This window comes from Colius striatus, chromosome 10 (assembly GCF_028858725.1).
Source record: "Colius striatus isolate bColStr4 chromosome 10, bColStr4.1.hap1, whole genome shotgun sequence".
Taxonomy (NCBI): Eukaryota; Metazoa; Chordata; class Aves; order Coliiformes; family Coliidae; genus Colius; species Colius striatus.
This window is the reverse complement of record NC_084768.1, coordinates 20,569,806-20,597,245: the sequence shown is the minus strand read 5'-3', so window position 1 is coordinate 20,597,245 and position 27,440 is coordinate 20,569,806. Positions and strand designations below refer to the sequence as shown.

The window sequence follows — 27,440 nt, the reverse complement described above, 5'->3', positions numbered from 1 at the left end:
ATCCTCTCCATTTCACCACCTCTTTTTGTCATCATTTCTGTGCCTTCTGATTAATTCTGTTTCCCTTTCTCATACTTTAGATTTTTCTCTCTCCTTTATTTCAGTCACTGCTTGCTGCTGATTGTCCATTGAACCTTTTGCATGCTGAGAGTCTGATGGAACTTTTTTCCTGTTTTGCCGGTGACTAGCCTATTGTAACCACATTTGTGGTTAAACCACCTCAGATACTTTACAAGTTGGAGCCTCTTCTTCAACTGGGGCAAATGTACATGTGATGAAGTAAAAAACAATAGTGAAAACTATTTTGTGTGGAAAGAGGGAAAACAAAAGGAGGTGGAAAAGCTAAATCAAGGTTATAACTTTACTGTAACTGTGCCTCTATATGTTTTCCTTCTTTAAACAGCAAAAGCATGCTTGCAGTTGCACAGGGATGCCTTTGCAGATAGCAGCTTCCTTCAGTCTGTTTTGATTTATGAGGAGTAATTTTTGTTGGCAGTTTTGAGAAGGCCTCCAAAGTCTGAAATACCTTCCTTTCCAGCCAGACCTGCTGAGCCCTATGGGAGGCACCTTTTGTGTCTTTCCAGTTTTCTGTCATACCTGGTTACAGGATGCCCATTTGATTACTGCTTCTGCCTTCTGACAGTATCTTTTTAGATGTTCTTGGAGGTGAAAAGATTATGGTGACAGAGAAGTTACTAAGTCAGTTTAATTATCTGTGTTTTTCGTAGGTGAGTTTTGGCACTTTGCAGTAGAGCTTGGTGTGTGAGAATTAACTGTCTGTGTATCCAACCTTATTTTAAAAATGTGTTAAGTGTAATGTTTGTGTTAAGTGTAATGACCTAATAACATGGTAAACAAAGCCTCCAAATTACAAAATTCTGTTTAATTGATGATGACACTTGGAAGATGTTGTAAGAAGATATACTTGAGTGCAGTCCAGCGGGTTTTCTTGGGGGGTGGTGGTTGTTCAAACTTCACCAGTTTAGGTTTACTTAAACGTTACATGGTTTCTGGCTTTTAATGTCAACCTTAACATAACTGAGACATCTTATGACTGCAAATGTGTGAAAGGTACCTCTGTAGCATTAAAAACAAGTGCTCTCTCCTGGTATTTTTTCAGTAATATCTTTTATATAAAAGGATTATAATTTCTCTATGGTTTATTTTCATTTCATCATTGTAACTTTGTTTTATTCTCCCATGCCTGAGGGTTTATAATGAACTAAGTTAATTGCATCTTATGATGATGAAAGTGGCTGTTTTCATGTGTCTCATGATTATTTCTTGTTTCTTATGGCATGGGATATCATCAATTTTCCCATTTGAATTGCTCATTGGCATAAATGCCAGGGGTGCCAAGAAGGGCAGTTCATTTAGAATTAGCATATTTAAACAGATCACTTTTCTTTTGTCGTGGAGAATGTAGACGTAGACATTGACAGAAATTCTGTTGGTATGTTACTTTTGAAAATTAAAGCATTCGGTAAGATATTGTTGAGAAGCAACAGTATTATCTGTAACCTCCTCATCAGAATCAGAATAATTGGAATAACTGAATCTAATCGTTAAATGAGATGTGAACATAGGCTCCCTTGGTTTCTTCCAAGGAGAGAGAAGGAGAGAACTATCCCTGAAGTCTGTTTATTCTTATATGAAATGCCTATATATTCTTATACAGTGCCTGTATGTAGTGCTTGAGAAATGTCCAGATACACTAAAAAGTAACATATAGAAAGCTGTTAACATTTGAAACTAAGGCTTATTTTTGTGCATTGTGCTGTCTTTGCACTCTCTTGACCAGACTGTACTCTTGACTAGATAGGTACTTATTAATGTGAGTAGTAGTAGTAGATCAGAATCCTAAGAGGCACCAAACTTAAGGTGACTCTCAGTTTTTCAACATCAGGAATAAACTCGATCAATAGGCAAAAGCTAAAAACTGAACATCTTTTGATGATTCACAGACAACCCCATAGGTCCCAATTATATGCAGAGCTCTGTAGCACAGCCCTTCCTTTGTCATACGCTGCAGTGACACTGCTGCCTCTCTGCTGGGAAGAGGGAGACTTCAGAGGTTAGACTGAAATAAGAAATCTCTGTATACTGAAAATGCTGGTTTTGCTTGAGAATCAGAGACACTATAATGAGCTTGTTGACGTGTGACTTTCTACTGCTCTAGAAACTGAATGTCTGGAATGCAGCTTTGTAGAAAAAGGCCTGGGAGTCTAGGGGACACAAGGTTGACTGTGAGACAACCTTGAGCCCTTGCTGCATTGAAAGCAATGGCATCATCCTCCTAACTTAGGAGGGGGGCTGCCAGCAGGCTGATGGAGGGGATCTTTGCTCAGCACTGATGAGGCCACATCTGGAGTACTGGGAATTCTGAGCTCCCCAGTGTGAGGTAGACATACTGATGAGACGGAGATTGTGGACTCTTCACTCTTAGAGACATCCAAAAGCTGTCTGGGCATGGTCCAGGGCAAACAGCTCTAGGTGGTCCTGCTTGAGCAGGCAGGTTGGACCAGATGATCTACAGAAGTCCCTTCCCACCTCAAATATTTGTGATTCTCTTCCTTTCAGTGTTTTTCCTCATTAGTTAATCTAATTAAAGACTTTGAGTAATCAGCTCAGGTATCAACAACTCATAAGGCTAGGCAGCATCTGCTTAAGCCTACTTTTAGCTATAGGTAATATTTTTAGGAGGTGAGAGTCCCTTTTGCTTCTTGTAACAAGGAGAAGATTTGAGGAAAGGGTTAAGGGAGCCTTGTAGTGTCTCCATATCAACATGTCTAAATTGCTTCTGTTTACAATTTATCTTACAGCAAATTCCAGAGCTGCATTCACAGTACGTGCCACCTGTAGTGGCAGTGATGGTTGCTCAGAGAGACCTGGATGACTGCAGTTTCAGCAGCTGTCTTTAATGTCTCATACACTCTGAAGGATCCAGTGAGGAAATGTACACCAAGTGTTTTCCAAATCATAGATAAATGGAACTTGTTTCATAAATTTATTTAAAAAACAGCAACAAAATAGACTGAAACACTGTGGGCAATGATATACCAGCCTTATATAACTTTTCCTTTTCATACAATGTTATAGCATCTCCATAATTACTTCTATGTTAGCTATAAAAGTGTTTGACACACATTAATTGCTTATTCATGGACATTATCACTCTAGATTTACCCATGAAGGACTTGATGCCGAGAAATTATACACACTGTTCATTACATCCACAATTGAGGCAGGCGTGAAAACAACGTGCTTGTGTTTCTATCCTTTTCTATAACCATATGTCCAGCCTTTGTCTTCTACAATACACTATTTCCCGGTGCTGAAGTAAAGACTTCAAGATCTTGTAGATCTTGAAAAGTGATTTTACTGTACAGACTTCTAACAAGTTACAATCTTTGGTCTTACAGTCTGATGTCAGTGCTGAGTGATATTGTGGGCTGTAGAGTCAACAAAACCTATCAGATTTTGGATTCCTTATATGAAGAACAGAGAAGATTATTTTATAATGGGCTTGTTGATCTTAGTAGTTCTGGAAGATGAGTGGTTCGAGAAGGTACATAGTTCCAAATCACAGGGTGCCTTCACAGTAAAGAAAATGTAAAGGCAATGTTGTCATGGTAAGTACTAAAACGAAAGCAGCCAGGATATCAAACAATTGCTTGATTTAATGTAACTGTTGTCAGGGAGCGGATCTCGGAGGTAACTGAGTTAGTGTTTTTCACTTACCATAAACATTACGGCTGACCATAGGTCTTGCTGAAGTGTTTCTGTCTGGATTATTGGAAGAACTCCATTGTTTAAGAAAACAAGGGATATAAGTTTCCTTTTTGAAGAAACAATCTGCGCATTTCAACAACTAGAGGCTTTAAGGAGCTTTTAAAATCATTGTATTGACAAATCTTTATCTGTATAGTGCTGCAGGGCATTTCCTTCTTGATAAAAATCAGCATCACTGAACCAGATAAGCTTACATGATATTAAAGCATTTTCTCTTTAGATTAACATTTTGCCAGCATCCAAAAAATGATGCTAAATGTTAGATTGTGTTAGGAGGCCCTATGTACCTATGAATTTTGTTACAATACTTTCTTAGACCTGGAGTCACTTGTCTGGCAAACAGTCACAGAACCACAGAATTGTTTAGGTTGGAAAAGACCCTTAAGATCATTGAGTCTAACTGTTAGTCCAGCACTGCCAAGCCCACTGCTAAACCATGTCCCTCAGCACCACAGATATATGGCTTTGGAGTTCCTCCAGGGACAGGAACTCCACCACTTCCCTGAGCAAGCTTGTGTGTGAAGAAATTTCTCCTATTATCTAATCTAACCACTCTTGGTGCAACTTGAGACTGTTATCTCTTGTCCTGTTACTTGCAGCTTGGGAGAAGTCAACCAGCTCTGGAAAGCAACACCTTGTCTAACATAATAACCGATTACTTCGATCGTGTCATCTTTTGATTGCCAAAAGCAGATTTCATTTCAGAATTTGAAAAAATATATTGAAAGAAACATTGAATGGACAAACTGCCTCATCAGTGATGCTGCAGGGACTAATCCTTTGAGATGCAGGTTTTTAGAAAAGTTAGCTTTTTAAAGATTTTTTAAAAGCAGTAACTATTTTTTCTCTTTTGCTTCTTGTAGTGTAGCTTTCTAGGCACTTTTTCCAAATGTAAGTTTTGTAGAATAGGTAAATAGGAGTCAAGGATTCAAATACACCACCTTTTCTATTTTCTGTAAACAATTTCACATTGAGTTAGTGGTAGAGTCAGAAATATTTGAATTTCAAAGTACAGATTAATCACAAAAATAATTTTTTCTACCCTTTACAAAATGCAGTTGTGTCTTAAACAAAGGAGACATAATCAGAAACCTAGCCTAAAAATTAGGAAACCAGAAGTAACTTGGACAAAATTAACTCACCACATGGTTAAGTCTGTGGAATACCTTTTTATTTACATGTTTATGAGATAGTGCCTATACATATTTCAGAGAAAAAATGTTGAAATGATGATGAGTAAAACTGAATAACATGCTTTTTACCTCACCCAATGTATCTTCATGCCCTCTGGAGAGGTCAACCTTCTGAAGTAATAGGAATTAAAAACAAGAAGAAAACTGAGACCAAAAACTAATGCTTAAAAAATTCTCTAATGTATACTAAAGGAATGCTGCATATCATATCTGCTAAAGATGGTGTGACCCAAGTAAAGCCCCAAACACAACAAAATGGAAATTGAAATACAGTGATACCTGCAAACAGATGTGTGAGGCCCTTCATGCCAACTATACATCATACGGAAAAATAAACCCAAGCCAAACCCCATCTGCTTGTGTGCAGAGCGCCTTGTCTCTTGTGGGAGATCAAGGAGCCTTCAAGATAGTGTTTAAGAGTAACTCTGAATTCACGGTGTACATTGCCAACGGCAAAAAATTGCATTCAAAAGTTGATCTCTTGCCCAGTAGCACGAACAGCGTCTTTCTTTCGACAACATCTTTCAGAAGGGATATGGCAGAGTAAGGAGAATAAATTATGTGTCAGTAGCATATAAGAGAGGAAAGGTGTGCAGAACAGGAAAAGAAGAAACCACCAAGATAGTTAAATCATGGATATTTTTGTTTTTCAGAACAAAAGAGTGGATGCAGAATTGAGCATTTTGTGACTAGTCTAGTTTCGCTGTGATTTCTTACAGCGTCATCTGCTCTGTTTCTGGTTGATGGCTCAACCCTGTTAACATCTGAGTTGTTTCTGCCTTACCTAGTGACTGCAACAATGTCACTTTATTTTTTATAGCTACATACTGAGTGATATTTCCATAGGTATTTTTATTATTCTAATACTACCTTTTTCTTCAATGCATTCTTCAAGAATCCTGGAGTTGTCATTCACTGTCATCCAGATCTACCTTGTGGAGCATCTTGCAGCTGAAAACTATCAACACCAGCTTCTAGAAGGGTTAAAAATCTCATGCTGGGCAGTTTGTCAGTGTGTCTTTACCAGGACTCCTCGTCCTAAGGAGTCTTAAGATTGACTTAAGTGTTGAAAGAAATGCAAGGACAGCCTTTCAAAATGAGCATCCTTCTCCGTTTCCTTGACTCTCATATGGGTGATCATATACATAATAATAGAACAGTTTGTAACAAGCTCTTGATCAATCCAGTCCCAGTGGTACTGTAACTAAAAGCATTAGAGGCCCAGCCCGCAAGCTTTTTCACAATTAGAGAATTGTGTATTTCAAAGTAATTGGTAATTTTGTGTTCCACATCTCAAAGGGGTATATTGTAGATGCTTTCTTGATGATCCCGTCTTGAGAATTCTCAAAATTTGAGGCATGAGCAGCTGCCCACTATCTTATCAAGCACAAATTGAGAAGAACGGGAGATAATTTAATAAAAGAAGATGTCTGCTTCCATGGACAAAGCTATATTAGTAATCCAAAACACTATGCTGGTGAGAGAAGAGAGCCTTTGGCACTAAATTTAGATTCAGGCTTGATCTGCCAGAAGCTCAGGACAGCTCAGGTTTGAACTATTGGTTTGGCCTCATCTCCAGTGGGACTGTTCTTTCTTTCTGCTTGTGGAAAGCAGTTTTACCCAAGCAGCAATAAATATAGATGATAGTGAGCCAGAATTTGCAAAGTTCAGTTGACCAGTGTATTTACTGAACTAACCTAAACATTATAGTCTCTTTATATATCTTGATATGTAACTGTTAAAAAAAAAGTCTCTGAAGGATAATCCTGTTTTTTTCTCAGTTCCTATTTCTCTCTTAATTAGTGCTCTTTGAGTATTACATGCTCTCAGCTGAATAAAAGCTGATGATGATTGAAAGAAAATCTATTTATAGAAAAGAGCCGAACTACAAGGTATGTGTAACAAAAGTGCTACAGAGGAACTGAGCATAAGCCAAACATCTTTTATTCAATATTTTTAAAAGGAAGAGCTATTGATTTAGGACTTTTTTTTCCCCAAATACTGATTGGGAGGATTTTCTTGGATCATATATTCCACTTGGAGAGTTATAATGCATGCAGAATATGATGAGAGGAAAGGGGTTGATCATGCTGGCATAACATGATGTAAGGTTTCACTGTAAGTGTGACTTTGAGAGGACATCACTGATAACAAGGGACAAAGCTACGTGCCAGTTAGGCATGTCATTTCAAACTCATACTGACCGACTTCATGTGTTTTGTGTGTTTTGTATTTGCTCCTTTTTTGTGATTGCGTTTTAGACAATTTAAAGTTGTTGTTTATATTGCCATGTGTGGAACTGTACAGGACCCAAAGAACTTTAAGGAACAAAATAAGCAATATGTAAAAAATCCACTCCTTCAGCAAAATGTTTAGGGTAATGAAACAATATCATAATGTCAAATACTATGCACTTGGCAAGTCAATATTGAAATTCACAGCTCTTCAGGTTAAGGGACATGGATTTAATGAGGGCACCTCTAACTTGTACTGTCATCAGGTGGTGTGTTTTCAAGTCATACATCTCTGGCTAAACAAGAGTGATGAACACCTGTGGCAGACTGGGAGCTTTTGCGTTTCATACAATGTGTAGAAAAGTTTCAGTATCTAATGCTGAAAGAGCATGACACACCAGATTTCCAGGGCATAGTAATTTTAGATGTTGAAAGCCTGTTCTGAATTTTTTTTTCCTTCCTTTTCATACTTTTGTTGGAACTCTAGATTCTACCTATTTTTAGCTAGTGAAGACAGGAAGCATGGTCAGGACAATTTGGTGCAAAATTAGCTGTTTCAACCTGATCAGAGATGCAGTCCTTTTAAATGGATCTAGTCAGGTGAACATGTACCAAGTCTCAAACACATACAAATCATATTGGCTTTGTACATGAACATACGTGTGTCTTGGGTTTGTGTGGAGCTGCTCTTGCTTAATACTGGCTGATGGGGGCTGCCCTCATAAGGACATCTTGAAACATCCCCCAGCTCTGAGTTAGACCCATCTCTGTCCCTGGCTGGACTAGTCTGGTGCCTCTGCGATCGCTGTTTAAGAAGGGGAATCCGCAGTGGAAGAGGAGCTGGTATAAGGAGTGGGACAAGATGGAGGTGGCCATGTGGACCCCACAGTCAGAGAAGGAGGATGGAAAGAGGAACACCTGTGGTGAGGGAGCAGTTGTGCCCCTGCAACCTATGGAGGGCAATGACAGGACTGATAGTTGCCAAGAGCTCCGGGAGGACCCCATGGTCGAGGGGTGACTGTGCCCAGAGGAGCCAGAGACTCTGTGGGGAGGCAACCATGGTGCAGCCTGAGCTGAAAAGAGGGCCGGCTGCAGGGCAGACCAGCACAGAGGAGCTAGTGAGGAGCTGCAGCCCTCAGGACAGACCAACAGCTGAGAGGTCTGTGCAAGACTGCCTGCTGTGTGAGAAACCCATCCTAGAGCAGGGGGATGGTGAGGAGTCCTTCTCCCCTGAGGAGAAATGAGTGGCAGGAGCCATTGAAACAGGACTGACTGCAACCCCATTCCCTACCCCCTGCACCACTGAGGGAAGGAGAAGGTAAAGATACCAGAATCAGGTGCCTCAGCCCAGGAAGAGGGAAGGGATGGGAAGAAGGTGGTCTGAAAGGGCTAGTCATGGTTTTCATCATTGTGCCATCACTGTGTGTTGTGTTCTGTTTGTTATGCTTTCGGTTGGTGGCAGATTAATACCTTTTCTTCCTCAAGTTTAGTCTTGTCTGTTTTGCCCAGGACCACAAATGGTGAGTGAGCCCTCCCTGTCCTTGGAGATCTTCATGAGGCCCTCAGTTACCTTTTCTCTTCCCCAGCCCACCATGGGCAGTGGAGGGAGAGAGTGAGCAAATGGCTAATTGTCCTTGAGCCCAGCTGGGCCGAAGCCATGATAACGTGATAAAACCAAACTTGAAGGACTTTAAGATTAACGATAGGCCTTTGGAAGTTTGGTGCAATATGAAAACTGCCTACTCATATGCATAATGATGTGTTCTTGATGTTCTGTATGTAAGGAATAGTGCCTCACTATATAGCATTCAGATCAGGATTTGAGGATGAAGTTACTGTTTTCCTCTTTGGCATTTCTGTAGGACTCATCACTATAGTATTTCAGTGCTTCAGATGTTAATTGATTTTCATAACACCCTACTGAGATGGGGAATTATTATTAACCAGGGAAATGGAACACAAGGAGATGGAGGTCAGGAGTACTGCTCAGTTGGAATGCCAGATTTAAGACACCCGTGTCCTGGTTTATTATTTGTTTAGTGTTCACATAAAACTCTTGAATTCCTTTAGTTGCAACTGTAACTCTATGTTTCTCCATACTGAGTCAACAGCTGTAATACAGGCAGCTGTATGGTAAGGAAAACTCAGATGACTACTCGTGGGATTTTTTGTGTCACAGATGTGCCTGGTTTCATGTAAAAAAATTTAGTCAGAAGTGAGGAAAGGATATGAGCCTTAACAGAGCATTGTACTGTCATGCCTCAAGAGTTTTCTTTCTTTATACATTCTTCTGGTTCATCATACTTATCCTCCAGTTCTTGCAACAAAGGAAGCAAGGCTCTACCTACAGGAACTTCTTCTATTCCCTATGCATAATTTACCACCTGAAGGATACACTCATGACAACAAATGAGTAGAGATGCTTTCTGGAGTGTGTGTGAAGTGTTCCTAATTGAAAAAAAAAATCCTAATGTCCATGCAGAAAGGTTGCCCTATATTTTATTTCTTAATTTTGAGTGCCTATGTACTCTTGATTTTCTGCTAACACCTGTTTAACATGTACAGTTTTCTGTTCTCTTCTATATTTCAATGTCAATCTGCCTTCCAGCATCAATTGTTCACGTTCGGCAGCATATTAATAGCTGAAAATGGCAGCAATGTCAAGGAGTCAGTTTTCCAATACAGTTGCTTCACAGCTGCAGAAGTTTAGCTGTTTTAAAAGGGAGACGGCTCAAAGTAGAGAGCTTGTTCAGTAAGATGTCAGCTGTCATACAGTTGACATAGGAAGATAATTCTTTCCCTCAGTAGAATACTGTTTCTCTTAGTTGGCAGCATAGAAATTATTATCAGAAGTGGGAAAGATCATTAGAACTCTGAAGACTTTGATAGTCCTCTCACCTTAGCTCTTTTTCCTAATAAGTTAACTAATCATGACTTTCAGAAGAATAAAAATCCTCTGAAAACCTAAATTAGGATAACTGTAAGCCTCTCTGTTGTGATACTCCTGAGAACTGTGGTATCAACAAACTTTATCTGGAAAAAGGTAGAAGCTTAAACCAAAGGGTTTTTAATATATGTTTAAGAAACGATTGTTGTATCTAGTGACAGGACAAGGGGTAACGGGCACAAGCTGGACCACAGGAAAGTTCCACTTAAACCCAAGGAAAAGCTTCTTTGCTGTAGGGGTCAGAGAGCCCTGGTACAGGCTGCTCAGGGAGGGTGTGGAGTCTCATTCTCTGGAGGTTTCCAAGCCCATCTGGACATATTCCTGTGTGACCTGATCTAGGTGAACCTGCTTTAGCAGGGAGTTGGACTAGATGATCTTTAGAGGTCCCTTCCAACCCCCTCCATTCTGTGATTCTATGAATAGTTCTACAGTGATCTTCACTCTAGACTAATTCCTTGTTTCAAGTTATGGATTTAGTGTCTTTCAGATGAATATTGTCTTTTGAGAAGGAGTTAATTCTCCTGCTTTTCAGCCTAAATTCTATTTGGGGTCTATTTAATTATTTTCTTCTAGTTTTTTAAAGACTCTGCTTCAGGCCTCTTATAATTCAGTAAAAGTGACCTTGCATTTAGGCCTTTACACAAATTTTTTTTGATCCTACCTCAGACATCTACCTTGTCAACTTCTACGTGCTCAGTCATACGGTGGCCTCAGTTCAAGAAAAGACAGAAATACAGGGAAGTCAAACACAATCTATCTCCCTGGTTGACAGAAAAGTGATGTATGTGCTGGACATGGTGGCCTTCCTGTAACTTCCTTTAAAATGTCTGGATCTTTTCAAATTTGTGCTGAAAAAGTAACATTTTTATAACGGACTCTTTAGCTGCCTGTAAGGGTAGATCTTAAATGCTGTTTAAGGCACAAGATAATGAAATTGTAAGGTCAGTTGGGGAGGTATACTGCAATTATTTAGCCTGTCTTGTGTTTGAAAGCCAAGTAAATGAAAACAGTCATTAAATAAATCTGACTAGAGAACTGCTTATTATTAGATTTTTATTATTATTTTGTGTTTTGTTGCATGTGATTTAGACTATGTGGTTAGTTTGGATTGCTAATAGGTGCACAATACTTAGATGTCCTAAAAATCAGAATGATAACTGAGTAAAAGCATCAAAGAGGGGTTTATTTTCTCCAGCAGTAACAGTTAGCATAATAAAAGAATCACCTCACTTTTTAAGGTTTCCTTTTCTTAACACATAACAATATGCCTGTGTTGTTTACAAAATACTCATCATGTTACTGTCTTATACTAAAGAAGATTTTGTCAAGCAAAGGGAAGGCAACAGTTGATACCACTGGACATTATGACACAGTAAATGGATAAAGTAATGATAGCAAAAATTTGGAGAATCCATGAACTTCAGGGAGTGTTTTGAGAGAGGAAAAAGACTTCTGTGTTCAAAAGGTGGAAGGTTGTGCCAGGTGCAGGGAGGGATGGGGAGAAGGATATGAGAAAACAGGTGAAAACAGAAGATAGATTTAAAGAAAAACAATCCCACACAACCTTTTTTCATCTTTCTTACCTTGTGGTACTCGAGTGATGTTAGAAAACATATTAAAGTCATGTTTATGCACAATTTGACTATAGATATTTTCTTATCTGCTATGCAAGTGAATGTAGAACTGTAATGATGGATTTGGCTCTCTAGGATAGCCTGATACAGCCCATGGTGATGTCTTTGTGTGTACTGTTTATGGATGGTCACAAAAAGAAACTGGAGCTGGGAATTGCTGCAGGTTTGCGACTCAACCCCCTCCACCTAAGGCAGACAGCTGCATTACTGCATGGCATAGACTCACTGTAGGGACTTTATGGGCCTAAACTGAAATTTTACCTAAATTCGGGAGATTACCTGGTTGCTACCTCCAGCAAAGGTGTAAAGAAGCTTTCTACAGAGAGTCCTGGATTACAAAATGCAATATGAGGGTTTAGAAGCTTTTCTATTTATTTTGTTTTCAAGGTAGAAGTATTTATAAAGAACTTATTTTCTAAATCACAGGTGAGGATTCCATATTTTTTCCTTTAGGATTACAATGGTAATATAGAAAAGCACTGTTTGATATTGCCCACCTAAAGATAGTGTCTCACACTGAGAGTAACTGGAACCTGGCTATAATTGATTAACTATTGTAGTTCCAGCTCTGACATTTTGATACCACTTCCTCATACACGCAGTGCTGTTTCACAGGTCCGATTGCTGTGATTTCAATCTTTTTATAGAAATGCAATATCGTAAGGAATTGTTTCTTTAGTTACAGAGCTAGACTTGCCTAGGGAACAACTCAATTGCCTAAACATGGGCATTTGGTATCATTTTAGCTGCCTCTGTATGTGCAGATCATCCACATGGAGCTTGCAGAGATGATGCAGCACTTACAGCAGACTTGTATCCTTCTGCAGTAGCAGCTGCTAAACCAGGCAAGATTATCTTTGGGCTTCTAAAATGGCATCTGACACCAGTGTTTACGCACCTCAACCTATTCTTAGTTTCTAGTCAATGTAAAAATTGTAATTGGATTGGAAATGGTAGCGGGAAAGATAGGAGATTTACCTGAAAGTAAAACATTTTCTGGTACTTCATCTGGTTTTGTTCTTTTAAAGACCACTTACTGGTGAACTTTGAATGTTTCTGAGTAATAAATTTGATTTGTAATTAACACTGGTTTTATGGTAGATTGATATACATTTCAAATTAATACCTCTGAGCTTTCGAGAGAGACAGTCTAATTTTCTTTTTTTACTCCCAGAGAAATACAGTAAGTGTATGTTCTGTGGTGAAAATGCACCTACAATTAAATAAGTAGTCATTTTCTATGAATTTTAAAGTTGAACTGTAAGCCTGAAGGACAGAAAACATGCCACGTTGCTCTTGTTAAATTGTCAAATTATTACTGCATATGAGACTGGAGGATTTTCAGTTTCTTCTCAAAGCATTTTTGGAGGATGAGTCAGTGAAGCAGTTATCTAATGTATCCACATTGACAGCACATTGAATTTTATATTCTGTTATGTTTAATTACACAGTTATCGGGCTAATACATTGGGATTTTTCTCTCTCTTTTTTTTTTTTAACAGGATTCTGCTCAAGAAAGTGTCATTACACGAGATATTCATCGTACATTTCCAGCACATGATTATTTCAAAGATACAGAAGGAGACGGCCAGGAATCTCTATACAAAATCTGTAAGGTACAGTCAGTACTCTGAATTCTAAAGTATGTTCCATATTTTGCTGTGATTGTATTGTACCCTGCTAACCCTGTTCTGATCCAAGGCACTAATCAATAAGATTTTAAAGCCTTATTTAGATTGCTTGTGCAGAGTGTAGCAATACTGGATAGCCTGAAGTACTTTTTATAACCATACATTTTATATCTCCTAAGGTGCACATGAGAAGAGTGAGGCTGAAGCCAGTTTTACTCATGGGCAGTTTGATATCAGAGGTCCACTTCAGACCTACGTGGTGTAGTAGAACTTTTTTGGCTCTGCTAGTAAAGAGGTTTGCAGACGAAGAGAAACCCTCAGAGCAAGCTCTGCTATGAGTTTAAGCAAGAATATCTGTAGATAATTAAAGAGCAAGTTAGCTGACTTCTCCACAAGCAATGTGTATGGATAGCTTTTTACTCACTCTCGTTACGTGGATTGCCTCTGATCAAAGAAAACTCTTTTCCAAATTGTTGAGGAGTTGAGGTACTAAATGCACAGATTTGTCCAGCTTGTATGGACAGACTTCTCCAGAGAGATCCAAAATATAGAATATTGCAGCTACATATGTAGTTCTCTGGCTATCAGTTGCCGATTTTATTGTGTTTCTGGCAGTTGGTTTTCCACATATAGAATAAATCATTGCCTTAGACAAAGCCATTTCCACTTCCTTTTCCTTGTTACTCCACCTCCAGTTGATTAATAGACAGAAACGATAGAGTTGTCATAACAAGTAGAAAAGAGTGTCCTGCCTTTGGGGTATAATGATACATATTCCTGTTCTCCAGACAGATTCTGTGGTGATACAGACTCCTATTCAAACAATAATTTGGATGACTGTTAAATATAGCTGCTTAGGTTACATATATTGAAGTTCATTGTCATGAGTAATTCGGAGTAAAAAATAAAATAAAGAAGCAAAGAGAACTTTGAGCCAATTATATTGATTTCTCACTAATCTCAGGGAGCTCTAGAGGACTACAAGAAAACAGCTCCCGTGCCAGTCTTTGAAAAGAATAACTAGGACAATGGAAGTGATTGTGGGCTTGTCAGTTTGCAATCAGTTAAGTGAAAAATGATGGAATAGCATTCAGCTTATCCAGAATTAAATGTGAGAAGTATATTATAATGAATGCCTAGGAGTTTACTGAAAGCAGATCTTGACAAGCTAATGGAGAAAATAAAAATCCAGCTTTCATTGGTGAAGGTAATTTTATTGCAGTTCTGTAGTCTCCCAGGCAAAAAATGTTTAAATGCTGCACAAGTTAGAACATGAACAAGGTTCACATGAAAGAATTAAAAACTGTCTAGCTAGGAGATTAATGAGCATCAGCACTGAATAAATATATTTCAAACAAGGCATCACAAAAATCCTTGGACACTGGTTAGTGACCTAAAAGAAAACAGAAAAATCATTTCTGACAAAGACACTTTGATGACACAGGCAAAAAAAGGAATGGTAAATAACCAGGTGTTAATGGATGGATAGATAGGTGGAACCAGTGTAGGACTACAATGACCAGAAGGAATAATTCAGTATTTTACAGTGCTGCATCTACTTTTGATTGTTGTATCTGGAATTAAAGGTGACTACTTGTATATTGGAAAGAATCTGTGTAAGTTCCATGAGGTTGATGAAAGGATTTGGGAACATATTTTTTAAAGAAAAGCTTTTTCATGAATAAGTATCTCAGTCTATTTAATAAAGAGAAGGTAAAAGAATGAATCTGTCTGAACTAGGAGCAACTTAGAGGAATCCTCTGTCTAGCAGGGTGCTACACAGAGAAAGCTATGTCAAACCTTGACAACTTTTCTGTAGTAAAAGCAAAGAAATCTGTTTGTCTTCCAAAGCTAGGAGCCATCCCTGCTCTCAGGGCCTCTGCTGCTCCTGCAAAGACAGTTCATCCACTTTTCTTGGAGCATCTAGATCAGAGACTGGTCAGTGTGTACATCAAGTTGAAGACTGCTTTTCCTGTGAAGCATTTTGAATTTATCTACAGTTGAATGACCTCTGCCATTTCACTACTTGCTCTTGATCAGAACACGTTCTGCATAGCATCTTTGCAGCCTACCTTAAATTTACTGCTCCAAACAGCTTTGTCTCATCAGCAGTCTTTTGTTACTGTGCTATTTATATGCCTTCTGTATGGTTTGTGAATAATTTCAACAGCATCAGCCCTAGTATGTCTTTCTGTAAGGTTCAGTGAGTGACCTCACTTTCATTCTGTGAGTGAGAACTGACTGTTTATTTCTACCTTTTGATTTCTATCCTTTAATCAGTTATTTGAATGCATAAGAGGACCTTCTGTGGCAGCTTAGTTCCCTAAGTAACTTTTAGGAAGGGATCTTGCTGAAAGTTTTCTAAAAATCTCAGTAGACTCTATTGACTGCCTTATTCTTTTATGTGCTCGTGGGTTCAGAGGAGGATTTGGGAAGCATCCTTTCCTGGTAGAACAGCCATATCCAATCTCCAATGATGAATTATTCATAAGTGTACTGATTTTATTCTTGACAGTTTCTACCTACTTGCCAGTATTGAGATCAGATGCAACTGCTATGTAGATTTCTAGGCAGCAACTTTTCCTTCATCCTTGCACTGTTTTCTTAATAACCAGCTCCCTTCTACAGCTGACCTGTCTATTCTTGGGTCTTACTGGACCTTGAGTTTATGATTGATGTGGTGGATTTTAGAGAAATATTGTTAAAAGCTAATTAATTTGCTTATAAACTTATCATTCCATTGGGGGAAAAAAATCTACATTGAAAGAAATATTATGGCTACTTTATAGTACTAGAATAACTTTCATGAGAGGTCCTGTGCACTCATGCCCTTCTTCTAATATGAAGGCAAGATATTTGAAGAATGAGATTATTGAATAAGGCTAGAGAAGTCTGTCCTCAAGTGGGAGGGTAAAAGGCTGAAGAGCATTTTATTCATTCCCCACTGAAATGAGAGATGATTTGAGCTGTCAGATAAAAAGGAAAACCATTAAAAGCTCACTGCCTCATTTTAACGGGTCTGTCAGTTTTAGTTCCATCTCTTAATCTCTCCTTCGGAACAGTAGGAAATCAGGAAAGATGGAAACTTTTTCAGTTGCAGAACATTTATGTGACAAAGTATCTAAAAATAAACTTTAAGGCTGACAATGGTGATAAGGAATGAAAAGAGTTCTTGATTCTAGACCAGAGATTTCACTTGAGGACATTGCATAGAGTAGCTAGATTTGCACAGAGCAAACATCTTTGGGGAAATAGTTCTGTTTCTTACATGCTTTCTGTTGAAATACGGTGTGAATTCCAGCTCTATTTGAAGAGCTGATTCTCTGTGTTACAATGCATGACAGAATAGTACTCTCGACCTACTTCCATGCGTGCATATGTAGTTAACAGCTCAATGCTCCAGGGAATCAAAGCACTTGGCAGAAACAGTCCTCTAAACTGTTTGGAGTGTACGCAGTGCAGAACTGAACATGAGATGTGTTTGCACTAATTTTCTGATTAAAGTAACTCCTGTTTGACAGCCAGCCACTGTGACTTTAAATAGGAGAAAAGGAATATGTTGCAGAGAAATCAGTTTGGTTAGCTAGATGGCTGTTCTTACTGGGCAAACTGGAAAAATAGACACAGTGCTTCCCTGTTTTTCTGAGAGTGGTTGAATTCCTTTTCAGAGGTTCAAAGTTGATGTTAATATTTTCCAGTAAACAAAGGCATTATGGAATGACGTGTGTCATTTGTATTGTGATATATCTTGTTGCTAAATATTTTATCTCCTTAATTGATTAAATTTGTAATTTTTTCCTAATCCCAATCATATTTTCTGGAAGGTTTTCTGTGCAGGATTCGTGTGATAGCTGGATTACTTTGAAACAAAACACTCTGTTCCAATGTCTGTCTGTTTGTTGGTACTCACATTAGTAGAGGAATGATAAACAGTTTTTCTAGCAAAGCTAATACTGAGTGAGCTCCAATATGGTTGTTTTGGCTTTCTTTTCTGTGTAATTGAAAAGTGAAAATGTCTTTGAGTTGCTCTTTTGTGACCAGTAGCTTCTGTACTGTGATAAGCTGCAAATGATGGATTACTCTTTGGTTCATCCTTCAGCATGGCAGAACTGCTGCTTGGTGCCATCATGTAAGCTGATTGTCTAACTTTCATTCTTTCTTTACATTTCAATTTCATTGCAGCATTTTTTTTCAGACGATCAACTCTTCTCAGATTACACGTAGTTTTGCACATTTTTCAGTCCTTTGTATCTTCTCAAATTGACAAATGGGAAGTTTCAATATTTGTCCGCTTTGGTTTAATTATTTGTCTTAGAGCAAATCTCTTTCTTCCTATAGGATTCCATTTGCCAATTTTAGAGTAAACACAGGAGCACAAACAGAATCAATTAAGAATTATTTTTCATCTAGTTTTGGTTGTTTATTTTCTTTGCTCCTGGGTTGAAGAGCAATTTTAGTAAATATTGTTGTCTTATTTCATACAAAGGATTTTTGTTATCTTGCCTTCTGCCATTTCCATATTAATAAGGTTCTTTCTCTGTGCATCTTCACTCAGTGAGGAAGCAGTAGTACTGTTCTTGCATATGGGGTTTCTGCTGAGACTGTACTAGTGAAAAGGTCAGGACTGTGAATCTTGAATTCTGGAAAGAGAGTAAGGAGGCCTGCCTGAATAAATATGAAGATTTCTTTATTCTCTCAGCCCTTATAGCTCTGGGGGAGGCATATTGTATAACGTACACGTGCCTCTCCCTGGTACTTGGCAAATGAGTAACTAATTTCTAAAAATAGAGTTTTCAGTTAAGACAGAAGTTCCTTGTATAATGTGATACATCCTAAATGCTGCAGTCATAGGAATATTATTACTTTCAGACTGTTAGCCTTATAATAAATTTAGGTATGGAGTTTTAAATTACACTATCGCTACAATTGTTCAGCAATCAATCATGTCAGAAAAACTTTGTTACGTGAGAAGTCTGCATCAAAGTGTGAATGTTTTCCCGAGAGAGTCTGTTTTTCAGACACTAGGTCTTTTAACTCTGCTTAAAACAGACTTCAGCACAGAGCTATGTCCATATCAAATATTTAGCACATTCCCTTGATCTTTTCTATCCTTTTGGTAGTGACACAAAGGTAAGTTATGGGAGCAAACCAAACCTCTATTTCTCCCATAAAAAACCCCTTGCATTTGGTTCCTGTGAACATTATTTTTTCCTGGGACACAGGTGCCAGTATCTCATAGAGCTGTTAACAAGCATTGTGCCACCGTGCCTGTCGCTTCTCAGAGAACCGAATGTTTCCTGTGCCAGGAAACATTATTACTAACAGGAGATGTACCGTTATTGCAGATGAGAGATGGAGATGTGTAGAGCCTCTGCTCATACCTTTCCCTCTGCATTGCTGTGGAGTGTTGGGAGTGGAATGAAAGCTCTGGAAATGTAAGGTCTTCGTATGCGGCAGACGCTCAAGAAATATTTTTTTATGAGCTTTCTTTAGTTTCTGATGTAATGTCATTGAGTTACTATGGAAAAGGCAAATTGGCAGTGTGATGTAAGCTGGTATGTGCTAGTTAGTGCTTTGCATTTTGTTAAGTACATTTGAACCTTCACCAAGGATAAGCAATCATTTTAATGCTTAGGATGCAAAATGGTGAAAACCATTTTATTCTGGAATTTGAGACACGCTCTCTATTCTTCTTTTTTTAAAACTACTGGGGCTCATGCACAGTAGTTACAGAAATCCCAGATCTGAAGTTCTAAATTCAAACCAGCAACCTTTCTGTTTGCCTTCTGAATACTACTTACTTGGATTTCTTTTTGTCTACTCAAGATTGTGATCTTGGGAGAACTTCTTCCATTAATTATTTTAGAGAGGAATTTCTGTCCATCTCTGGATTCTTCATTCGCTTCACCAATGTGCAGGTGGTTCTCTATCACTGACTTTATTTGAGGAGACTCTCTTGCTTCCGTATTATTTACTTTCTAATGATATTGTGCTAATATCTTCATAGCAGTTCTTCAGAAGACAGATAACTACTAAAAAGATGTTTGAATTCTGCAGGTGAGGTCTTCATTTAGTTAAAAAAAGTGAAAATAAGCTTCAAGTCAGAATCTTCATTAAGTCCTACTTATGAGACAGTGAATATTTAAAATCTCAGTTAACGGGAGAATTGTGATTGGAAGTTCCCCAAGAGCTTAAGAAAACAATAACTTAAAAGACTGCAGCATTGTCACAGGCTGTCATGGGAAAAATCCCATTCTCTTAAATTACAAAGTCACAATGACTGCAGTGGCAATAAGAGGGTTGGGATTTTACTTTGCTTTTGTACTTCATGTGGAAAAATTTAACGGTTCCCAGTCCCTTAAAAGGATATTTCTTAAATAATTAATCTTAGATCTACTATGGTGGTATCTGGAGGCAACATCTTTATTTTTGAGGTTATTTTGGTTAATTACATCATATTTCAGCAATATCAAGTCCCATAGCTTACTTAAAACTAAAGAAGTATAATTGGAAATGTAATATGCATAAAGCTTAAAAAAAAATCTCTTTGCTTTGGGCAAATGCAATGAAATCTTGTAGATTTTTAGAGACTTCATTAAAAAATAAATCTTTACTTGCCAAGATTATGATGCTTTGACTTAAAAACATAATCTTCCTCAGTTTGATCTAATTCTCACGCAGAACTGAGTGAATGTCCAAGTATCCAGTAACAGCTGCTCGTGAAGATCAGATTTTGGGAAAGGAATGAGTAGAAATTAATTTTAAAAAGCAAACAGACTGAGCAGTTAGTATGTTTTTTTAAGAGTTATTGGTTGCTTCAAGGAATTGTTAAAGATGACATCATTTTACTGGGACTATGAGACATTTTTCTCTTGTATATCCTCTGTACATCTGTGTCCACTTTTTTGTTGTTTTTAAAAACACAAATTATCCAGTACTTCTTGTGAAGTTCCTGTGGATCACCTCTTCTTGCAAATGTTTCAAGTTTGTAATCTATTCTTTTGATTTAGTCAGTCAACTATTTGTTTACCAGTTTACCCACCACTGCACCAAGCTTTTTTGGGTGAATACTGTCTGTTCTTAAAAAAAAATCATTGTATTCCTTCCATCATCTCTTCCAATATCCAGTTGAAGAGAGATCCTTCAACACATATCCCCTGTTAGAAATTATTCCAGCAGGATGACAACCCCTGTGATTCTCCTGTAATAAAGCAGACACAAGGAAAGTTTCATGTGGATTTTCTGCTATAGTTTATATATAACTTTTCTACCTTGATCATATATTTTCCAAGTAGAGGCTTTGACTTCCTGCTCTGGATGTGTTTGAAACAGATTTATTACAAGTTTTAATGTCTTTAGGAGATTGAGTATAGCACATTTCTTGGTTTTCTTTCATGTTTTTATGTTTAACATGCAGAATGAGGATGTTTTTGCAACTCTGTTTTCCCTCTTTTCCCATAATTTCACCTTCTTTCACAATCTCAAAAGGAGCATCTCTTTATTTCTTATAACTTTCCTTATTTTTTTTTTTAATCTCTGTTAGTTTTGGAGGAAGTTTGTTTGTTCCAGTGTGTTGGTTTCTCATTAGTTATTTTTAGATTGGTTTGGATTTATTTGTTGCTGTTTTCAGCAAACTATTAGCTGTATTGCTAATAATGCTTCTCCCAGCAGAGTTCCCACACGTTTATAATCTACTATTGATTTTTCAGTCTGGATTTTTTAAAGTTAAAGTAGAACTGTTGTTATATAGTATGAAGGAAAGAGAAATCAAATTTATTACTTGTAATTCTACATATCTGTTTAAGCAGGGCTGGCCTTTCAAAAGCAGAAATAATACTTCTTTTAGGAATGCTATAGAAATAAAATACAAAGCATCTATAGATTTGGGGAACAAATGCATAAAGACTCATGATGATGATGATTAACCAGTGGATGGTTCTAATTAGTCATATGCAATATTACATTAAGTACTGAAAATAATTTCTGTTAATCGAGTGCTTAGTAGCAAAAGAGTAATTTTACATTAACTTTTTCTAAGAAAACATGGGGTTTTTCCTATTCAAAGTTTTGTATCTGCTATTGTACACTTCTGGAGTGATTTTTTTCTATTTTACCTTTATGGCTAAGGCTACTTTAAACCAGTAAGCAGATTGGAATGGTTTGTTAATTTTTTTTTCAATACTTTATGGGACTAGTCTTCCTATATTTGCTTGGCCTCTAAAACTGAGCAATGTATTTGGATTATTTTCACTCAGATTCTAACTCATCCCTTCTAACATACTTTGAAAGAATGGTAAGCACTATAGACAAATGGCAAAGAGCTGTAAGTCACAGTTCTGGTTTTCACAAAGCTATGTATGTATTAGGAAATGTGTGAATGAGTTGTTTATAAACAGTGATTCTTAATGGAATACTTTGGTTATATTCTTTACAGAATGCTTCTGGAATCAGTACAGGATTCTTTATAAATATTTCTTGTTTAGTTTTTTGCAATCATAATGAAATAGGAAAGGTGATTTTAAGACTTTAAGTATGTTTTGGAGTCCATTTTGATGTTTCTGGGATAAATTATCTGCAATTGTGTTAATACTGTTGATTCTGTGCCATTGATCACTACCCTCTGGGCTCTGTTATTCAGCCAGTTCTCAGTCCACTCACAGAATGACAGAATCTTAAGGGTTGGGAGGGACCTCAAAAGGTTGTCTAGTCCAACACCCTGCCAGAGCAGAGCCACCTAGAGTAGGTCACACAGGAACTCATCCAGGTAGGTTTTGAATGTCTCCAGAGAAGGATCCCTTCCTGAGCTTTCCTATTAGGATGTTATAGGAGACTGTGTCAATTTCTACATAATTTCTAAGGTCCTCCTTCCTGCCCTTTTTGAAGACTGGAGTGACACTGGCCTTTCTCCAGTCCTCAGGCCCCTCCTTTGTGCTTCAAAAATGATGGAGAGTGGCTTAGCAATAACATCAGCAGCTCCCTCAGCACTCGTGGGTGTATCCCATCAGGATCCATGGATTCGTGGGTGTCCCACTTGCCTAGTAGATTCCTAACTAAACCCTCCTCAACCAAGGGAAGGTCTTCCTTTCGTTGGACTTTTGTCTTCCATAAACTGGACTTCTTGAGGGCTGGCCTTAGCAGTAAAGACTGAAGCAAAGAAGGCATTCAGGAGCTCTGCCTTTTCTGCGTCCTTCATTACCAAGGCACCCTCTTTGTTCAGTGGCAGGCTCACATTCTCTCTGGTCTTCCTTTTTGCTGTATATATACTTGAAGACCTTCTTGTCCTCTACATCCCTTGCCAGGTGGCCTTAGCTTTCCTTGTTACATCCCTACATACTCTGACAAAGTTCCTATACTCTTTCTAAGTGACCAGGCTCTTTTTCCACATTCCATCGCCTTCCTCCTTTCATTTCAGTTGTTCCAGAAGTTCTTTCATCCATGCAGGCATCTTACCTACTTTACCTGATTTTTTACACATAGAAATTACCTTTTGAAGAGACAGACATTTTTAAAATATTGTGGGATTGAGATAGGTGGGTTGTGTTCCCCAGGATACCTGATGGTGTTTATTTGCAGTCTCACTGTGCTTCTCTTCAGTGAATCTGCAATCTTGATTTCATTCAAGACTTAAAAAAAGGAGATAAGCATGGTGTTCCAGTTCTCATCTGTAAACAGCCTTGGAGGCGGTGTGGGGGCAAAATGGGTTTCTGATTCATGTGACTTTTTTCCTCCCCGTAGCTCTAACTTTGTGCTTTTCTTTTCCCTGACTGTGACCTTAGTACCTTGCTTATTTACTCAGGATGTCTCTCCCTCACATATCAACCTTCCTACTGCTCATACTTTCTCAAGTTTCCTCAGATTCTTAACATCCTCTGACATCTCTTGAAAAACAGTATCTGTCTTCTTGTCTCAGAAAAGGGAGAAATAAAGGTTGGTTATTTTAGTTTTGGTTTTTTTGAATAAGGAAAAAGTAGTGTATCAGTCATACCGTAGGAGAATGATAACATGGAAAAACTGTTCTTTCAGGCTAGGGTAGTTCTTGATGGTTGTCTAACAACTAGTCTCGTGTTCTGTATTTTCATTATGGCAGAACTTGTTTTTCCGAAACCAACCAAACTCCCTCCCCACAACATAAACTAACTGGGTTTTTATAGCATATTTATTACATCCTTGGAGTTACACCATTACTGACCTCAGTAGAATTATTCTTGATTTAGGTGAAGGGAAATTGCATCCAACTCTTTTCATGCTGTTTGAAAAAATAAAAATGTTATAAATGCAGCATCTGTGGAAGATTAGAGGTTTTCTTCAGTGCCCTGAAAGCCTGTGCAAGAACAGTTGCTATTTCACTCCCTTTATTATTTTAGTCTTCATAGTATAGCATATCCTGCACGATGATATCACGTTTCCAAAATGCCAGCATGCATCTTAAATATATGTTGACTTTTATTTTTTCTAGGCATACTCTGTCTACGATGAAGACATTGGCTATTGCCAGGGACAGTCTTTCCTTGCAGCTGTACTTCTGCTTCATGTGAGTTAATTGCAAAATGAAAGCTTTGATCCTTCAAACCAAAGCAGCATTAAAATCAGTGGTACTGTAACATGCTATTTGACAGATATTTACTGTTGTTTATTTGTCTGTATTCATTTTCCTCTTTTTGCTTTTTGGCAAATAGTGACTAATAGCTTCAATCTTTATGAATGTAGATTTCCTTTATCTACGAGAAATCCATTAAATTGTCAAGTACTTCTATGTCAAAACCTGAAACTGATTTGTTACATATTAAGATTTTTCTTTTAATTTAGTTGTCACGTAGGTGAACTGCCTTTGTGTTTATGGGTAATTTAACTTTGGGAGATATTCTCAGAGCAGCTAACCAGAACAAGCAGTCTCATTATTTTGAGTAGACTTTTTCTCCTAGGGGTATTTTATACTGTCTTTTGAGTCAAAGCTGAATAATTTAGCTTGTAACAAAATACTCTACAAACTGTGCAAATATGCACATGTGTGTGTATAGAGATAGATGCACAATTTTTATATTTGCAAGATGTTTTGATTTTAATATATCAGTGGAAAACAAGCAGATTCAAGTAGTGTGGGTATCATAAAGAATATCTGAATGAACTACCCAAAACCCCAACAACAACCCTTACTCAGGCTCTTCCCTGCTTTGTCAGGCTTTAATTAGTAAATTATTAATCATGGTTGTGAGACATTTCAGACTGTGGTTTTGAGTCAATTACTGGTGGTGTGTATTTTACACATACGCTTCCTAAGACATCTAGAACTCAAATTCAAATTAATCTAACTTGTAATTCCTAGTGAGATTTGTGACTCCTTGAAAACTTAAGCAGTATGATACGAAGTGACAGTGTTACAGACAAGCTTTAGAGTTTTTAAGGATAAACCTGAATTAGTCACATTATTGCAGTCCCATATACACTGTAAATTAGATTCTCTAAGAGTTATTTTGCAATTAACTTTTTATCCAACAAAGAATTTTTAAGTTCCACTGGAAGAATAAGCCATTTTCAGTACCAGAATTGTTTAGAAATGAGTGGGAGTTACATTCTTAACATTTGACTAATACTTGAGCTCCTCTTACTAAGTTGTATGCTGTCATTACTTTAGAGATTCAACTCTTCTTCTGTTGTTTCTGGAGTTAGAAGAAATTACCCTGTACACAGGGAATACTAAATGGCAATTACACTCATTTTAATATGCCCTTAATAACGTTTGCTTTCATAATAGGATATTAAACTGAAATAATCAGAAAAAGGGGGGAAGGGAAGCAGTCTGAATGAGCTCATGTAAGTTGGGAGCTTCCCAGGATGTCCTCCAACTCTTGTTTTTCTTAAATTCTCCAACCAATCTGTATGCCGTGAATGCTTGTAAGACCCTCTCTAACTCTTCCCCCTTTGCATGGATTTCTAGACCACTTCCTTTCCCTTTTTTTCCGGGACAAGGTATCCTTTCTCTTCATTGTAGATATCTTTCAGGCATGGTTGGGTAGCCTGAACCTCCACCCTGGATTTTTGTGACTTTGCTGCTTTGATGAAATTCCCATCAAAGGCAAGCAATTAATTTCTAATCACAGGGAGACAGTGTTGCCAACTCTTATTGTTTTACTGTAAGTCTCACAGTATTTGACTTCGTTTTTACTTGATGTCTGCTTTTTGGGGCCATTGCCATGTGAAAAACCAACATTTCACTGTAAAAAATGATAAATTTCTGGGGTTTTTTATTCCAAAGAAAAGAAAATAATGGATGAATCTCTAAATGCTAAAAATCAGAATGGAGATTCTAAAAATATGTCATTTTCTTAAATAAAATCAGAAATGAAAACTTGATTTTTTTATTTTAAATACTTGGGGTTGGTAATATTGGAGAACCTGTAGCCACTGAGAGCAAGTGACTTTGATCTAGTACTTACTTCTGTTCCCACTCCCTCTCTCTGTCTCGGGGGAGGAATGATTGTCAGTGCACGTGTGTCTGATTGAGCATGCAAGGTAGGTGTGCTTGTGCATGAGCATCTGTCATTTTATTAGAAATAATTGTTACTTTATCAAAAAGAAAAAAAAAAAAGGAATTTGCAGTGATCTTATTATAGAGCAGATTCAGACCTTTTGGTCAGGATAAAACTGTTTCTTCCCTTTAATTTGTCTGCAGCTTTTATCTGCTGTCACTGGAGATCATTCTGTCCAGATAAAATTGTGATCAAGAGCTTTGAGATGCCTAAGAGCTTGTCCTAGGCAAAACTTGCCTGGACAAGTACCTAGCAGCTGATCTGGCAGTTCTCAATGCTAACTGGTTACTTTATCATGTGTGAAAGTGTCTACCCATGGCCTTGGAGACAGGCCATAGTCATAGGCTGAATATAAAAGATGAAGCCCTGGAGGTAACTATCAAGACACTAAAATTCTCTTTGAAGAAAATATTGAGCTTTCATCTATTTGATAAGGTATTGGCAAGTGGCTGAATGAATGGATATACTAAAAGGTCATTCTTGATACTCAATTATTGTTTTCATTTGTTACAATCTGGTGCCTGTAAAATAGAGATTGGTTTTAATGCAATTTGAAACGTGATTTGGGGTCTGCAGTGACTCTGTGCCTATCTTATCTTTATTTTATCTGAAGGCATGGAGGGACTGGGGGAGATGTCAGTGGAGGTTTCACAACACAGGGCTTCCCACATATTCACCAGTTAGTGTGCTCAAGCCAACCACTGTAACCTTAGAGTGACTCACATAGTTTGTTTTTTAATACCACCTCAAAAACTTTGTTGGATGAGAAACTTTGGTCAAAATGAAATAGAGATTATGGAGATAGGGCTCCTGAAAAAGTCACAATATTAACAGATGAGATGTGCCCTCCTGAGCTCACAAGTAGGTTCTTAAGGCAGAATTTGTAATTTCCTTATACATCGTGGGAAAGCTGACTTCAGAGAGTTTGATGTCCTGGGGCTTGGATGGTGTAGGTAGGCATTGTTCTCACAAAGACAACACTATTGTGAGTAGATGTCTTTTCCTTTCCTTTTTTTCACGTTTACTTACCTATGATATGATCTCACATTTTCTTTTAAGAAGGTCTTACAGAGCCAAATCTAGGTGCTCAACAAGGAAGATAGTCCCCTTGAGATTTTAGTTGCTTAATTCTACATTGAGTGCTTTGTTGACAATTCTAATGTACCCCAGATTCTGAATTCATCATGCATAAGGTATTTAAGTGTGTGTATTTGTGTAAGGCATTTCCAGCCTCAGCTCAGTTTTTAAAATCATGTTTGTGTGTTTCTCCAAACAGATGCCAGAGGAGCAGGCATTCTGTGTATTTGTGAAAATAATGTATGACTATGGCTTGAGGGACCTCTACAGAAATAACTTTGAAGATCTCCATTGCAAGTTTTTCCAGCTGGAGAAGTTAATACAGGTGGGCTCAGAGTAACAAATACTTGAATTTTCAGAAATGGAAATACTGGCATGAAGAAAAGATTAAAGCTTTGCTTCTGT

At 37.8% G+C, this 27,440-nt stretch overlaps 1 protein-coding gene across 8 annotated transcripts in view; it reads left to right on the top strand.

Moving 5' to 3' along the window:
* RABGAP1L (RAB GTPase activating protein 1 like) overlaps nucleotides 1–27,440 on the top strand; it is a 257,389-nt gene that overhangs the window by 133,593 nt on the left and 96,356 nt on the right. For all 8 annotated transcript variants that reach the window (XM_062004315.1, XM_062004314.1, XM_062004312.1 and 5 more), the window contains 3 exons: nucleotides 13,303–13,416; nucleotides 23,888–23,962; nucleotides 27,235–27,360. In XM_062004315.1, the coding sequence (XP_061860299.1) occupies nucleotides 13,303–13,416; nucleotides 23,888–23,962; nucleotides 27,235–27,360 (315 nt within the window). The remainder of the gene's footprint in view (nucleotides 1–13,302; nucleotides 13,417–23,887; nucleotides 23,963–27,234; nucleotides 27,361–27,440) is intronic.